General features: G+C 37.2%; 1 protein-coding gene across 4 annotated transcripts in view; it reads left to right on the top strand.

Moving 5' to 3' along the window:
* Positions 1 to 16,990, top strand: part of LOC141396486 (uncharacterized) — a 58,465-nt gene extending 41,475 nt beyond the window's left edge. For all 4 annotated transcript variants that reach the window (XM_073971979.1, XM_073971980.1, XM_073971978.1 and 1 more), the window contains exons 3-8: positions 7,267 to 8,183; positions 9,340 to 9,438; positions 9,502 to 9,606; positions 14,269 to 15,222; positions 15,292 to 15,351; positions 15,694 to 16,990. In XM_073971979.1, the coding sequence (XP_073828080.1) occupies positions 7,267 to 8,183; positions 9,340 to 9,438; positions 9,502 to 9,606; positions 14,269 to 15,222; positions 15,292 to 15,351; positions 15,694 to 16,705 (3,147 nt within the window). In that variant the 3' untranslated portion in view covers positions 16,706 to 16,990. The remainder of the gene's footprint in view (positions 1 to 7,266; positions 8,184 to 9,339; positions 9,439 to 9,501; positions 9,607 to 14,268; positions 15,223 to 15,291; positions 15,352 to 15,693) is intronic.
* Positions 16,991 to 18,348: the final 1,358 nt, after the last annotated feature.

Raw genomic sequence — 18,348 nt, 5'->3', positions numbered from 1 at the left:
GCTCTTAACAACACAGAAATTTCCGCCATCATAGCGGAATGGACGGTGAGATGATGAAAAGCAGGATTATCAATTCGAAACGGGTGGAGTTCTCTCACCTCTACTCAGGCTTATCACCAGAAGCCTGGTGATGACGAAATTTTTGCGTGTAGTGCTTTAATATTGTAATATGTAATATTATTTTTACCCATCGTTTTTGACCTTATGTAAGGTGCTCTGGTACAACTATAAAGCCGGACCCATGACAATGGTCTTAGTGTAAACCCGATGAGGACGGAACTCGTACTATTCAGAAGACAAAGTTGCATTGGTAATTTCTCCGGAAACTAAATATGTAACTCGCCTCGGTACAATTCTGGACCATCGGATGATTTGGAAAATAAATACCTAGAAGTGGACGAAGAAAGCTATTATTTATCATCACCTCTAAACGCCGTACATTCATCAACCATGGGAAAGCTAATTGGCCTAGTTTCAGAGAGTTCCCTAATCAAAGCTTCAGAGATCTGCCTAACCCTTCGGATGTTCGGGTAGCAGCTGCAGCCTCTCGCCATATACATGCTGGTCGAATACCTGAAGTGAGACCAAATTTCCGAGCAGTGGCGACGGCATTAGCAAATGAGCGGGACGAGCTTCGTCGTGCCAACCCCAGTGACCCCAGAGTCAGGGAACTGACACTGGAAGTTAACAGGTTGGTTGGTGAGAATAAGCGCAACATGTGGTTAAATAATGTGAAGAATTGCAACATGGGTATCGGAAAAAGTGAATTGTGGGCAAAGGTTAAGTCACTCTCGAAACCTGGAAAGAAGGAAAATAGGATCTCAGTCACGTTTGGCTACGTTATGCTGACTGATCCGAAGAGGTGAGCGAGTTATTTCAATCGACAGTTTGTCAAGCACCCCGGTAGGTAGTGACAGGGCCAAGAGAAGAGTACGACATCGCATCAGATCTCTTCCTGTCGATCTCTTCCACTGCCATTTACAATGGATGATGTTGCGAATGTCATCAGGAACTCTAAATCGTCCAAAGTGTTGGGTACTGATGGAATCTCCATGGTAATGCTAAAACAGCTGGATGTACCAGGAGTCGAGTATCTCACTAAAGTTCTCAACCTGTTGCTAGCCACCCACATCTTTCCTGAAGTCTGGAAAATGGGCAGGGTGGTCCCGCTATTGAAGACGGGTAATGGATGCCAGCAAAAGTGAATCGTCTGTACGACGATTTCGTTTTTGTCACCTGTAGCAAAGACCCTTGAGCGTTTAGTCCTTCCCAACGTCGGAAATAGCTATCCAGTTACCGATCATCAGTACATTTTCCGTAAGCAGCACGACAACAGCGCTGCACCCCATCTCCTCACATATTAGTCGAGGACTCAACCAGAGAAAGACGTGTGATAGCACAGTAATGGTTGCACTTGACTTATCAAAAGCCTTTGATACCGTCAAGAACTCAACGCTGTTGTCAGGAACAAGAAGTCCAGGCCACGTTGAGTGAAACAAGGAGTTCCCCAAGGTGGGGTCATATCTTCTTAACCTCTACCTCTTCTATATTCTGCCCCCTCCAGACACCATTGAGGATGATTTTACGATCCTGGCGTCAGGTTGTCATTTATGAAAAGCTGAACTCCTATTTGAGTGATCTTACCAACAACTTTTTCCCGGCGAGGAATATGCAAAATATCCGCCACTATATCTACAGACACTCTTTTCACCATATGGACGGCAGAGGTGAGCACTGAGTTGAATGTCATGGTCGATTGTGGCAGAATTCTGACCACCAACTCCCCTAAAATTCTAAGGGTCAAATTCGATAGCATGTTCATGTAGTCCACGCATGCCACAGCTATCTGTGACAACCTCAGATATGGGAACACGATTATCAAGTCCCTAACCGGCAGCACTTGGGGTGAAGATATAGAAACTTTGTTGACCACATACAGCGTGATAGATAGGTATGCGGTAAGCAATGCGGCGCCAGTATTGTCCGCGAATATAATGCAATGCGATGGAAAAGTATTCAAACCTGTCAGAATGCCACCCCGATAACTGCAACAGGGTGCCTCCTCATGTCTTCATTGGACCATCTACATGAGGCTCAACTGCCCTCTGGATGGTGCAGCCGTCTGATTTCCTATAGGACAAGGATCGGTGACACATCACAGGTCCACACGACACTCTGCAGCTTTTCAACTGCCCTACCAAACCTACTCAACTAACTTCAGTAGATCTGTGGTTACATCCCATCAAAGTAGCCACATTCCTAGAACTAGAAATAGACCCACAGTGAGATTAAAAATAATAACGAATATACACTAGGCCGGGGCGATTGAAAACCTTAATATGCGCGCTGAGTTTCTGATTCTTAAAATCTTCGAAACCCCGTTTTTCACTACTTTTGCCGTTATACAATAATAAAACAAAGTAACCCAAACGAACCAAAGTATTTTCGTTGTCCATGGAGCACAACACGATCGAATTTTTGCATCAGAACGCTTAAATATTTTTCTGGTCAACTTTTGTAGCACAGTGAAATTTATCGACATATTCCGACAATACTTTTGCGATGTACCAGAGAGTTCCTAATTATTGTCTTGGCTACAAATTTTGTCTAAAGTTAGATCGAAAATCTCAATGGGTTGGCTGTTATATGCCAAAATATGAAAGAAAACGGGGATAAAAGACTTCAAGTCAAAATCGTGAGGCTCGATTTTCACCGTATATGCTGTTTTTCTTCTCCCTGTAAAATTTCTAAAAATGGACTTCTGACCTTTTCTTGTGACGAGGACGATTTATACGGTATTTTTTTTTAAACTTAACCATTTGTAAGGAAAAACTAAAGACTAGAGATCGAAATTAGAAGATGATACTGTCGAAGAAGATACCTGTTATAAGATACAGAGGTAAACTAAGAGCTTGTTTCTGTAAAATTCTATTCGAACAAATTCATTCGCGTTACTACCAAACTTCTGTTTTTGAGAACATATTTTTGAATTGGTTCAAAAATTTCAAGCAAACAGGGAGTTGGTAGTAATTCGAACGAATTCGTTCGCATAGAATTTTACAGAAAAGGCTGTAAATTTCAAATGCTTCCTAGTATATTTTATTTGATACTTTGAGCATGTTTTGTTTGTTTTTCATTTAAATATTAAATGTTTTAATTTAAATATTTAAGATATTAGTCATAGATCTCCATTTAAAAGTGTCGTTTAGTTTTTACAAATTTTGTTACCCCAAACATTATGTTTGTGTTTTGTTATTTTTACTTCTCATCATATCGCCCAAGAGACCGACTAGTTGTACTCTTTAAGTAATTTGCTAAATAGTATCACGTATTATATTTCAAAAACAAATTATGATACGGTGACATTATGAGCGTCAATGAAGTCAATTACCAGTAATGTCACGTAACCATAAAATATTGAAAAACAACAAAAGAAGAAAAACAAATCGGATGATTTGATTGATAAGTTCTATGCTAAAGACCGTTTTTAAAACGCTGACCAATGACGTAAGAATAGAAGAATAGGAGATTGTAATTATGACATAATGAGAATGACATAAAGTATGGAGTTTAGTTATGGCAGTACTACAAAAGATAAAAAGAAAAATGTGCAAAAAGATCTCCGTTACTAAATATGAATGAAAGTTATGTGTATTGTATGTTGATGCAATGTAAAGATGCAATTTTTTTCAAACTCAGAATTCATGGTCATTGAAAATTTCAATTATTTAGGATCCTCCACTGCACCATCATAAAGCTGTTTTTATACAAAATGTTCACTCTGTTCCATAACCTATAAGAATCAAGTAGTGAAAAGCGTTATTTTTTTCTATATTGATCCTCTATCTTAAAATACATTATTTTGTACAATGTTCCTACTACACCTAATGGAAATTTTGTATGTTTTCCATTTATTTATGTAGATATAATGTTCATAACGTATGTATGTATACCTTCATGTAAATATGCGTACATCTTTTGGTGTGTGTTCTGCTGAAATAGAAAAATTAAAAAGCTTTTTGTTATACAAATATTTACTCAATATATTAACTATTCTATGAATGTGTTTACCTTATTTTCGAACAAATTCGTGAATATTCAATTAACTTAAAAACATAACGGTCTATAACCGTTAACGATGTCGTAATAGTGAAACAACTAAATAGAGGTTTTAGTTCGGAAGGAACAAACTTTTTTCCTCAGACATGGGAAACCTTTGAACTATGAATTATGGCGCTGTTAAATGAATGCGAAGCATTTTAGGTTTCAAAAACAAAGAAATAACAATTTCTTGTCAGGAGAGCAACTAATGCCAAATAAGCTTAGATAATTCTAGGCAAAATCAAAAACTGTTTTAGACTGAATAAATTCAATCAAGAACTACTCCCGATAATGTTTGATACATATGTAGTATATGGGAGCCAGGACATGCAGGTACTAGAATTACGATAAGTCTAAGCAATGCTAAGACCTTAAGTAAGTCATGAACAAAAATGCCAAATTTTTTGTTCATGACTTACTTAAGGTTTTAGCATTGTTTAGACTTATCGTAATTCTAGTACCTGCATGTTCTGTAGTGTGATTCTCTAACTCATTTTTTGAGTTAACGACAAATGTCGGTAAAATTAAAACGCAAAATTATGAATGAAAACTTCAAATAAAAGTTGACAACACTGTTGCTATCGATAGAACTTAACGACTACTTTCTCTTGGTCGCTAACTTACCGAAAAATGTCGTTAATTACCGAATTTATAAGCATTTTAATTTTACCGATTTTTGTCGGTAACTCAAAAAATATGTTAGAGAATCGCACTACTGGTACCCATACGCAACAAGTAAAAACGTTAAGTTCAGCCCAACCGAAATTTTTATAACCTCTACCATAAATTATATTGGCATCCGATTTCTGCAAATTTCGGTTGGATTATGTGGCTAATACTTTAAAAATACTAAAATAAAATACTAAAACGGAGACTTATACCGACAATTCTGTGCAGAAATATGTAATAGCTCCAAAGGAGACCAAACAATGTGTGTGAGACCTTCAATGTGGCTAAAATCTCCAAAATGCCGAAAATCGGGAGGTACCTTTATTAGGGCTACACCAAAATATGCACCTATATTTAACATTTTTGGTGGATAAGTTTTTTGACCACTAGGAACCTCAAATGTCAAATTACAGGTAGTTTGTTCCAAAAATATTGCTAATATCTTAAAAATAGCGAAGGTACCGTTCTATGGGGTTTTAATTTAATGAAATTAAAATTCGAAAAATTCGGGAGGTAACGCAATATGGGGGCTACACCAAAAAATATACCTACTATGTTACAATCTTTTATGGAGAAGTTTTTTGACCACATGGAACCTCAAATGTCAAATTGCAAGTAGTTAGGTAAAAAAATACCAAAACATGGACCAATCTTGACAATTTGTGGTGGAGAAATTTTGTGACCACTGGGAACCTCAAATATCAAATTACAGCTAGTTCGGCTAAAAAATGCAGCTAACTCCTTAAAATACCTAAAATACGGAGGTATAGCAGTATGGGGGCTATACCAAAACGTGGATCGATATAGCTCATATTCGTTCATACATACTTGACCTGCCTATGGAAAAAATACACTCGGTTGCAAAAATATAGCGTACGAGCTTAATTATTGCGGATGCTAGAGTGATTGCAACAGACAAACATGGCTAGAACGACTCAAAAATTTTCCTGATCAGTAGTGGAATACTGTAACTCATTGTTTGAGTTACCGACAAAAATCGGTAAAATGAAGACGCAAAATTATGAATGAAAAGTGTCAATAAAAGTTGACAACACTGTTGCTATCGGTAAGACTTAGCGACGACTTTATTTTGGTTGCGAACTGTAAATTTCGTTAATATTACGGAATTCCACAACAGGAATATATTTATTTTATTTAAATTATGGTGTCAACTGCCTGACTCTGGGTTCACTGGGTTTGACTCCACGAAGCTCATCACGCTCATTTGCTAATTTCACCGCCTCTTCTGGGAAATTTGGTATAGTTGCTGGTATTCGATTAGGTGGTATATAGCGAGCGATTGCAGCAGTGATGATGTCTCGGATTTCATTCCGAACATAAGAAGGGTTGGGCAGATCTTGAAGCGGTGGTTAGTGAACTCTCTGAAACTCGACCAATTAGCTTTCCCATGATTGACGAAAGTGCGGCGTTCAAAGGTGATGAAATCAGGACGTCTGCTGATGGAGACAATTATGGAGAGATGGTCCGACCCAAGAGATACCATGGATTGTCAGGTGACGTCATTTGTTAGACTAGCTGGCGAACTCTGACACTCTCCGCTAATATAATGTGACAAACCAAGCAAATCCATATTGCTCCTGGATTTTATTCGTCTCCATCCAGACAGGCATTCTGGGATATGCTTCCTTCCAACACAGAAAAACGATACAAATATAGATACACTGAGCTAGCAGCCGCTGGCCGAAATACGAGTGTTGTTTGGTTCCGGGTCAATTCGGCACCGAAGAACCTACTGCCGAGCGATCGTAGTAGTAGACGCCACTCTCATTCCATCTAGACGTTAGAGATCTACCCCTACACTGATCAGTAATAAGTCCCACACTGATCTTCATCCCTAACTTATCGAGTAAGGAAAGGGAAATGGTTCTACATTGGAAGATCGCAAGCCAGATTACATTGGAAATGCTACATCCAGGTTCCATATGCCATCTGAGATGTGCCTTTTCAAAGTACATTAGTGGCCGGAGAGATTCATCAATTGATAAATGGATTGACTTATAGCTAGCCCGAGCAAACTTTTACGTACAAACAGAGTCCTTCTGCAATCAAGGATAGCTTGTGAGTTTACGACCTACGACTTGAGAGTCTTAGGACCGTCTGACTGTCGACATAAGTATACAAGAGTCCCAAATACTTTAACCAACTCTTCTGATTTCCTGATTCCGAGGTATTCAGAAAGTTCTAATGCAACTCCAGCCAAAACTGGTGTCTGGAAATTGGGATGTTTGCATTGGTGAATAGTACGAGTGACAGGCATTCTTCCGGGACACATTGGGTTACAAGCACTTCTGTGCATAAATTAGCAAAAGCAGGGCATGCAAGGGCGACCACGAAACGTTGGAACACTTTCTCTGTCATTGCCCAGCTTTTGCACACACCAGAACCCAGAAACTTAGCGAAATTATTTTATACAATTTATATAAAAACACATTTTAAATATCACTAATCTATGTATTTCCTTTCTCTCTCTTGCAGATTGAACGCGGTGATACCCTGCCACAACAAGTTTGTGTGACATGTGCCAAAAACACCATATCAGCGTGTCAGTTCAAAAAGAAATGTGAAGATGCGGATAATTTCTTTCGACAGCAACTGCTGCTCTCTAAAATTGAAGTTAAAAGAAATAACCTGCAGGACAATCATGAATCGGAAGCGGAAGAAGTTCTAACCAATGGGCAACATCATCATCGAACAGATGACGATGATGATGCTGAAGAGGAGAACAGTGAACGCAGCTATAAACAACATCACAGACAAATTAATGGTGATCATCAGCAAACACATGATGAGGACGATGATGATGATGAAGAGCGTGCCAATGCTGATGATGTGCGGCAATATCAAGAGACTGCCATGAAATTGGGCCTCAGCAGTAATAATAATGGACAAAAACAACCCACATTCGATTTCAATTCCATACGTCTTATGCACGAATATATGCAACAGCATTTGAGTAAATTCAATGGCCTACAAAATCATCACACGGGTTCGGGAGCTGGTGGTGGTGGCAGTGATGAGGATGGTGGCAATGCCAGTGCCACAGATTCCGATGATCAAGATGATGAAGAACATTTACCGCTTATACCTGAAATTGAATTGATAACTCCCAGCGAAGAGGCTGGAGCTTCAGGCAGTAATGGCGGCGGTGGTATCGGTGCAGATGGCGCCGTAACAGATGGAAATACCGCCATTGCAATGCGTGGATATCAATGTCCTCATTGTTATCAAATATTCGAAATGAGACAGGTGTTAAAGGCCCATATGCAGAGTGTTCATGGTACCGCAGGACCGGTGTATGAATGCACGAATTGCAAGAAAACCTATTTCTATAAGCGTTTCCTTGAAAAACATATTCGGCGAGGGCGTTGTGTTAAAAAACGACGTAATCAAACGTAAGTAGAGTTGAAGCAAGGTTACATTTAAGAAATCCAGTGGATTTCAAAATTTAAATATGCGATAAAAATGAAATCATAAATGTTACATTCATATAAAGTCAGGGATTTGTTAGGAGTATAGTAAGTGTATTTTCTCAATCAAAAACCAAGGAATTGACATGGAAGAATACACCTATATTACCCTTCAAAGTTTTCGGGACTTTAAAAAGAAGGCCCGATTGCAGGAAAACTATAAGCTTTAGAGAAAAGAGTAATTAATAAAAAATCTTAAAAAGTCTCAGAAATATAACTTTCATATAAAATGTTAAGTGGGTTAATTTATTTATTGATTTATTTATTTAATTGTTTACTTTATTGTTTATTTATTTATTTAATTTCCAATATTTCGAAATTCAGTGAATTTCATCTTCAGGGAAATGTGTAAATACTAAAAATAATAAAAACTTAAAAACTACTGTAGCGTTCCTTCTCCGTCAAGTTCAGTGCAATAATGGAAATTGACGGTGTAGGAACGCTACAGTAGTTTTTAAGTTTTTATTATTTTTAGTATTTGCGAGTACACAAAATTTCCCTGAAGATGAAATTCACTAAATTTCGAAATATTGGAAATTAAATAAATAAAACAACAAAGGCCTCAAGCTCGAAAAAACTCTTTATTTATTTATTTATTTATTTATTTATTTATTTATTTATTTATTTATTATTATTATTTATTTATTTATTTATTTTTTTATTTATTTATTTATTTATTTATTTATTTATTTATTTATTTATTTATTTATTTATTTATTTATTTATTTATTTATTTATTTATTTATTTATTTATTTATTTATTTATTTATTTATTTATTTATTTATTTATTTATTTATTTATTTATTTATTTATTTATTTATTTATTTATTTATTTATTTATTTATTTATTTATTTATTTATTTATTTATTTATTTATTTATTTATGTATTTATTTATTTATTTATTTATTTATTTATTTTTTGTTTTTGGCGTTTTTTATTGTTGGACTGCAGAATTTTACATATTTGTAAGATGTATTTTTTGTTTATTTATTTATTTCTAACCTAACTAATTACTTTTATTTTTATTTTATTTTTTTTTTTATTTTATCAAATTTGTTTATGTATTTTCTCTTTTCAGTCGCCCCATGCAATGTTCCGATTGTAATGTCCTATTCCCCACTGGTCATCATTTGGGCTGGCATAAACGCACAGGTTGTCCTTCAAAGACGGCGAAAATGTAAGTTTTGTTTTGATTTCCTCTTTGTGTTCTTTTTTTATTAAATTCCTTTGTTATTTTTAGGCCCTTGCAGCAGCTATTCAAACAGAATATTGTACAATACAACAACTTTCCTCGACGCATTGGAATGCGTAAACCTGAAAATGCCTTATATTTGCATAACCGGAAGTGAGTTAAACACAGTTGTAGTTCAAAATGTTATTTGGTGTAGCATACTTTTAGGCGTATTTTAATTGTTCTCTAAATGGGAGTTAAAATAAAATCTGATTTTATAATGAAATTCTTGTGAGGCCTCAAAAGCGTATGGAAAGCGTTTTATGGAATTAGCGGTTTAGAAGAATATCACCAAGTCAGGATTTTTGCAACATTCGGACCATTATCGAGAAAAGTCTGGAGAATACAACTATAGAGTTGTAAAAAAGACACTATTAGAACACGATCCGTGGTACTGTGGATTTTTGGGAAACTGTTTCTCATTATGGGGAGGAGTAGTGCCTTTAGTATCTCCGCTACCGACATCAAGAAAGGGATCAGCCTGTACGATTCGCTTCTGCTGGCATTCTTACCGAGTCTTAGTAGCATGATCACCCTACCAACTTTCAAGGCTTCTATCCCCGCCAGGGATAACAATTCAACATTCTGGAAGTGAAGAACGGGGGAAATTGTGACCGGCCAAAGGTTATCCTCCTACTAATCAGATATCCCCTAACGCCGGGGTGTCAGGCGAACGCATGCCTACCGGTATTCCAAGATTTGTATTTAGGGAACACACTGTATTAGAACGGAACCTAGTTGAAACCAAGGCGTTTCAATAAAGTATAGACTTAGTTGTCAAGTCCTTGCCCATGGCACTAGAGGGCTATGCCATTGTCGACCACCATACCCCAATTAAAACCATGACTCATGGGCGTTGAAACCTGAACGTTTCAATGCAGCATTGACTTAGTTGTCAGGTCCTTGTCCTCATTAAATCAATGACACATGGACTCTACAAAATTAACAAAAAGCAAAAGAAACACACCTAATCCCAATGATGGCGGCAATTCTGCAACGCCCATGGAGATTTAATCAGAAAAACAAGGACTGGGGAAACCCAGCTTATGGTTGACGGGACGGTAGTTTCGGAAGGGGACGGATAAAATAAACCCTGTCCAAGGCAAATTTATATAAGTTATATGCATGAATTACAACAACTAACAAATTTGCAAAACCAACATTGTTATTATAGAAAATTACACCCAGTTTTTGTAAAAAATTTTTATTCTTCTCACACGAATTGTCAAATTTTGTAAATCAATTTACTCGCTTTGGCGCAAATGTAGAGCGCTGATTTTTAAATGAAGTATCCTTAACGATATATGGAACGGGTATACGAAAAATTAGATGTGTATGTCATCTGGGGGCTGAGCTACGAATGCCTAAATTATTACGAATATAGACGAACGAACAAAAATAAGTTACAAAAACTGGGGGTTAATTGTCAAAGATAAATATTGAATAATAGGGTCGTTCCAAAAATTGTTTCAGGAAAAACATAAATACATTTTGAAAATCCTCTAAAATAGAACAAATTTGAATCAAAATTTAAATATAACGCATTCAGAACTCTCGTAGGTAATTTTTATTACACGTTTAGAATGAAAAGCAGTATTTTATGGTAGCAGATTTTGAAGTTTAAAATTTCATGAGTAGACCCTATTACATTTAGAAAACTAAATTTACAAAAAAAAGTAAGAATACAGCTGATTGTCACTTCTACCTTATATAAATATACCTTGACCCTGTCTAGAAATGTTCAATGACAGTCTGCTGAACAAAGCCGGCAACCTCTAGCCCTACTGCTGGGGCCGAGGAAAGCTTATCGGATAAGGAAATGGACACCAGCCGATAATCTGGCCTCGACCTCAGCGGAAACATACAACACCTTGATCATCGGGATCATCGGACACCAGCTAACGGACCATCGACCGCAGCCGATAAAACTAGTCTTCCGAGTCAGGACGCTAGCAGATGGAACCCCGACGAAAATCTTGGTCGAAATGGCTTCCACCGCAACAACCAACTCTGTGACACTGTTGGCTAAGAAGAAGAGGGGCTATCGCAGATCGATGAACTACCTCAAGGAGTTCAACAGCTGGAAATCCTCGTCTGTCTCGATGGGGGAAATCAAGTAAATCAGGACAAATCTCAGAGTGGTGAACAAGTTTGAAAAGAAACATCATCTCCTACCAAAGAGAAATCCTGAATGTAACAAGGTTTCACTAATCCCGATTTCTGTAAAGGACAGGCTAGGCTCAACGTCAACATCGACCCCTATAACTCCAAGGGTCAAATTGAGAACGACACAGAACCCTGCGAAGAACTCACCTCCTTTGACTTCAACCCCATCTTCAAAGGCTGGTACGTATTCGGTTCTGTTACTGTCACTCTCTTTAAAGTAACAGCCGTCCTATCATCATTATTTCTCGGAATCGAGAGTGTCAATATTGATTTGCTTCCACCTACCTTTTTCGCTTATGCTCGCCTACTAACATATTAGAGAAGGTTCCCTAACTCTTCGGTCTTTAGGCTTGGTACCTCCTCTTGTCCTCGCAGGTGCGTCTTCGTTGATAGCGCAATTTGCTGGGTCAGCGTTGTTCAAATCTCGTCCCCTCTAGAACGGAATGCTAAAGCTAATGCTGAGCAGTGAAGTCCCCTAGGAACAGAAGGTTATTGTCGCGGCGAAGGGGTGGGTTCCATGCGATGACGTGATTTCATGGCATCTTTTGCATTGGTACAAACGAAGTCGTGAAAGATCCGATCTTTTCATTAGCATTTGAACCAATGCAAAGAAAGTCGTGAAAGATCCGATATTTTCATCGGCATTTGAACCCATGCAAAGGAAGTCGTGAACGATCCGATCTTTTCGTCAGCATTTGAAACCATTCCATCGATCCAATAGAGATGAATTTTGTGTTTTTTTATAAATTTTTTTCTAAATATCGTCACCATAAATGCCCGAAGACGTAACCGACATGAAAATCGAAATTCGTTTTTTGACGTAATCAGATACATAAACCTAAAATACATGCTCTGGCAAAATTTCTAGCTTCTACGTTAAAAAACAACGATGCTATTCAAGAAATGGCATTTCTGAAAATGGGATAATATTGCAGATTTTGTTGTAATGGAAGATCTCAAAACTAAGCACTTCAGCGGTTTTGGTTTCACTACTAATTCCCCTTCGTATATGATCGATAATATCCCATATACTCGCCTTCATAAGATTAGAATTCCATAAAACAGTTTTTAATTTTATAACGTTTGTTGCTTCTCCTGTAAAGTTTTGATTTTGTGGGTTACGTCTCCGGGCATTTATGGTGACGATATGTATGTATGTATATAAAATTAATTATTTACAATAGGATTGATGTTGTCGGAGACTCGATATCACAACCAACGTTGTCAAAACTCTTGTCGTAATGATAATAAGTGTGTCTGCGTACTCGATAATTTGTAATAATTATTACAAATTATTACTGAATGTTGTTTTTTTTTTACACAAATGTTCAGTAAAAGAGAATGAATTGCGAAACTTGTTTTGAAATTTTTATTACTGAGAACTTATAATTTTTACTGAAGGAATTTTGTTCAGTAACATTTTGTAGCTTTAGGCAGTTGTCAAAAGTTTAAAATTCAAATATCATAATAGGTGTGTCTTTTTACGTGATAATTTGTAATAATTATTACGAAATGTTACTAAATGCTGTCTTTTTACACAAAAGTTCAGTAAAAGAGAGCGAAGTGAGAGAACAATTTTGACAGTTGTTTGCTGAGAAATTGCTAAAAGTTGCTGAAAGAATTTTTCCCAGCAACATTTAGCAAGTTCGAACAGCTGATTTTTAATCATCTGCTAATGGTAATTCTAATCAAATTGAAAATTTTTACTGAATGTTGTCTTTTTACTTTTTTAATTTGTTCCTTTGTCTTATGCCAGACTATTATTGAAAACGTTTTGCTATATTCATTGAAAACGTTTTGACGTCTACACAAATATATGAAATCATATGACAATTTTGATATTTTCATTGCTTTGCATTGGTTTGAGAGTTACGAATTTAAACACAAAGAATAATTTCAAATTACAGAACCTTGTGTACAGAGTTTCACCCCCTTCACACCTCTTACCTATAAACTCGTTTTCACGTTAATGAAAATTTTCATAGTCTGACATAAGACTTTGAAAGAGTATAAAATGCTTTACTCTCTAAAAATAAGTTACTGAGTAATATTTACTGAGAAAGTACAAGGACAAACCTAATAAGTGTGCTGCGTACTCGATAATTTGTAATAATTATTACAAATATTTCAAATTTTGACAGTTGTATAAAGGAAAAGTTGCTGAAAATTTTGTTTTAGCAACATTAAGTAAGTAAAAAGACACACCAATTGTCATTGCAAAGAGTTGGTGTAAATGACATGCCAAAGCATTCGTGAAAATGACATGTCAAGGCATTGGTGTAAATGACATGCTTTAGGATCCAAAAATGAATAGCATCTTTTGGGGTCCACGCTCATATAAAATTCATCGATGAAGATGCTAAAAAGATGACATGCCAGCTCACTTGCACCCATGATTGAATGGCATCTTTGGCATCGAACATTTTGCTGGGTTGCAATTGATTGCAAGAACGATGCATTTCCGGGCGCTGAACAAAAACGGCACCCAATTAATTGAATCCTTTCATTTTCTTTATCACGGTGATGACAATGTTTTACATCTATCTCCCAGTCCTTAAAACAATTGATAAATCTTTTCGTTAATACTTCGTTTTTATTTACCCTTTCCAGACTTATGATGGCCAATAACAAACGTAAAGGACGTACCCGCATAAAATTAGATGCCCGCAAAATCGCCTTGGCCAAACAACTGATTTTGCGCGAAGCAACAACGACTGTCATAGCCAACGAGCTGAATATTTCACGCACATTTGCCTGGCGTTTGCGTAAAAGTCTGGTCAATGGTGTCAGTTTGCATGAACGTGTCATAGATCCGCCCGAAGAGGAAGGAGACGAAGGTGATAACAATGTGGGATACGATAATGTGAATGAGCCAAATGCTGTCACCGCAACGGACACTGGGGAGAATTTACACAAGTCTGATAACTTTCTAAATCACCATCCATTTACTGAACATATAAAAAGTGAAAATCCCGATACAGAAGATGAAGTGGAAGGGGAAAACAACGAAGTGGAGGATGGTGAAGAACAAAATCTAACAAGCGGACAACATCATTTACAAATGTTACATGAAAATCAGCAACAACTTGAACAAGCCCAGGCGTTAAGACAAGCCGCAGCAGTGGCCACATCGGTTATTCAAAGGGCCACTACGGCAAAGGAACAACAACAGCAGCAACAACAAGCCATAGAACTAAAATTTCAAAATACAATATCTGTAGTACAACAACAAAGACTTATGGAATTAACTCCCAATAAAGAATATACTCATCATCGCCAACAACAACAACAGCGGAAATCAGATGACGACGATGATGAAGATGGTACTGAAAGTAGACAGGACAGTGAAATGACTGAAGATACTCATAATTATCTTCAACAACAGCAACAACAAGAGACTGATATGAACAAATGTGGTGTTAATAGTCAACAGCAACAACAACAAAAATATTTAAAAACTAATTCTCTAAACAACATTCCCGATCCTTTAGGTCCTGGATCAAATACAACTACTAATAAAATGTCGCTTATATCTCAATTGACACCAGCAGTAGCTGCAGCCATGTAAGTTTTAAATAATTTTGTAAAGTTATTTTCAAACAATTTTTGAGGTTATGTTATTATCACTTACAGCCACCAATTACCGGTTAATCTATCCATACGGCCAATAGCATCAATGCAGAATAATGAAACGTAAGTAACTTCGAAAAGGTCTTCTACAGACAGAATATCTTATGCAGAGATCCGAACACTCGCTCGAATTCCACTCGTAAGTGAAACTCTTATCGAATTCGAGCAAGTTGAGTTGGGGATGGGATTCACCTTCGCCACCTCCCCCCTTCCTCCTCCAAACAAAAACGCACCAAAGATTGCACCCAAAAAAACTTACTCCCTCCACCCAGTTTTCAATCGCGAATAAAACGCAGCTATGATCTTATGTTTTCCCAGAATAGATAGAATATATTTTATAGATATTCAATTTACCTATAGACACCTATTAATCCCACTAATTTATTTCATTCACTACTTTTTCAGAATCTCCAACGATGCCACCACCCCGAACAATCCCAAAAAGAAACCCCGAAAACCCAATGTTTTCATTGATGATGAAAAATATGCCATGGCCAAGATGTTGGTGGGTCAGAATGCCTCAACCATGGAAATTGCAAAAGCTTTGAATGTCTCACAAATGACAGCATGGAAACTGAGAGATGCCATTATTAAAGGAGTGCCACTATCATATCGCAATCGTCGTGATATGCGTATGACGACGACAATGACAAGGGCGGAGGAGGAGAGTGTATCAGCGATGAGTGAAAGCAATGATACTGCTGCAAATCAACGTGAAACAGATGCTGAAAGACAACAACAAGCTCTGTTGGTGCAACAACAGCTGGAACATCAACAAAAGTTACAACAGCAGCATTTACAGCAGCAACAACAAATACAACAACTGTTGCAAAGACAACAGCAACTGCAACAGCAGCAACAACAATTGGAACAACAGAAACAACAAAAACGTTTGCAGCAACAGCAGCTTGAGGAACAACAACTACAACAACAGCAGCAGCAACAATTACAACTTCAGCAACAGCAGCAGCAACAACATGAACAAAAACCCTCAAATCCCCGACGTCGTCTTAAGGCAGCTGAACGTGAGGTGCGCGACAAAGAAATTACACGAGAAATTTTAGAGCTAATCAAAGAGGATAGCAACATTCAATATTGGAAAGTATCCGCTCGTTTGGCTGAAAAAGGCTATGCCATTTCTCCATCATCGGTGTGTCAAAAGCTAAAATCAATGGGTATTCATAGGCGCTGGAAGCCTGGTGACAAGCCACCCCTAATCGATATGGAACATTTAAAGGCCACAACAACATCACCCTCGGCTGCAGTGGCAGCCAACAATAGTCTGGCCGCAGTAGCTACTCTGGCTGCAGCCGCTGCTGCAGTCAATGCACAAAATGCCTCCTCATCGGCGGATGAAAGCTATGAGCAACAATTCGATATGGGTGGTGCACATTTTCTAAGTGCCTTTACACGTTAGTAGAGAAGAGATTATGATATGAAGCGATCGGAGGAACAAATTATATAGTGCGTTATTATTCATGAACAAAAATTTATAAAATAGGGCAATTCAGAGCCATAAGATTGATTATTCTATATACCTACTAGTTATAGCATTAGAAATGTATATTTATTGCATTATTAACTGTTTGCAACTACATACAACATAAACACATACATATTTAGGGAAACATTTAGAAATTGATAATGGCTATGTGTAAGAGATGAACATAACCTAAAAATTATATACATATTCAAGAAGTTAGCAATATTTTCTCTTTGCTAGTCTTTGCTATAATTCCCTGCACCACCAACAACATTAGAAGAAATTTTGACCTATAACCCTGCTCATCGGCTTCAGCAAGAGTCAGGTAGGCCACCAAAACACAGGCGCATTTATAATCGTCTATGTCCATGAACACCTGGGCACAATGCATGGGCGTCTCTAGTACGGTTAAATCCACTAAAATGGACAGGATAGTTCCGCTACTGAAACCAGGTAAGAATGCCAGCAAAGGGGATCGTTCAGATCGAATTTGTCTTCGTCGCCCTGTATTCCGCCCTATCTAGGCGGCATTGAGATATTAACGTATGCGATCGTACAATCGACATTTTCGTCAGGTAACTTCCCAGATGTCATTTTTGAAAGGCTGAACTCTTCGCAGCAAATAAAGAAACCTTGCTGAGCACATATTATATATATATATATGTATATATACAGTATCGGCCAAAACTAAAGCACCCCCTCAGTAAATTTTTTTGAAATGATAATTTTTTTATGAAAACTAAATTATAAATTTATTTTTTATTTTTCTTTTTATTTATTTATATCTTTATAATCGAAAAATACAAAAATAAGGAGATCAGAATTTAATAAACAAAAGTTAAAATTCAAAAAACATTTTAGGTCGCAAATATAAGCGGACAAAACTAAAGCGCCCCCCATTTGAGGTACAGCAAAAACTATTGAAATCATTATTTCGTTGCTTATCCTCTATTCTGGATGACACAATCACATCTTTTAGGCATAAAGGATACTAAATTATTAATTATTGCAGGCGAAATAATCGGTATTCGGAGAATTTAGCTTAAATCCTCAAAATACTGAAAATCGGAAGTTACCGTTATATGGGGGCTACACCCAAACGTGAACCCAGGTCCACGATTTTTGGTGGATATGTTTTGTGACCACTAAGAACCCTAAGTACCAAATTACAGCTAATTTAGTAGGAAAATGTGGCTTAAATATCCGAAATACCGAAGATCGGAAGGTACCGCTATAAGGGGGCTATACCAAAACATTAGCCGATATTGTTCATATTCATCCAAAAATGATGCTACAGCATTCTCCGGTCAAATACTAAATCCCTTAGGTTTAAAAATTAGCAAAAGAACGAATTGCAAAAGAACGGTAGACGCCGGCTTATTCAGTCGACGACCAGCAAAAAACCTTCCGCCTCCATGTTTTACAGCGTCTTTGCAATATTTAGGATTTAACGGTTGCCCATTTGGTCCAAGCCTTTTACCATCTGAATACTTTAAATTAAACATAGTTTCATCGGAAAACAGTTCAAATGGGTCTTGGCGAATGCCAGTCTGGCTCCTTCATTTGTAGTCGATATG

Source organism: Musca autumnalis, unplaced genomic scaffold, assembly GCF_047663935.1.
Source record: "Musca autumnalis isolate F117 unplaced genomic scaffold, ASM4766393v1 scaffold_3, whole genome shotgun sequence".
Taxonomy (NCBI): domain Eukaryota; kingdom Metazoa; phylum Arthropoda; class Insecta; order Diptera; family Muscidae; genus Musca; species Musca autumnalis.
The sequence above is the reverse complement of the archived record's forward strand: the minus strand, read 5'-3'. Positions and strand labels throughout refer to the sequence as shown.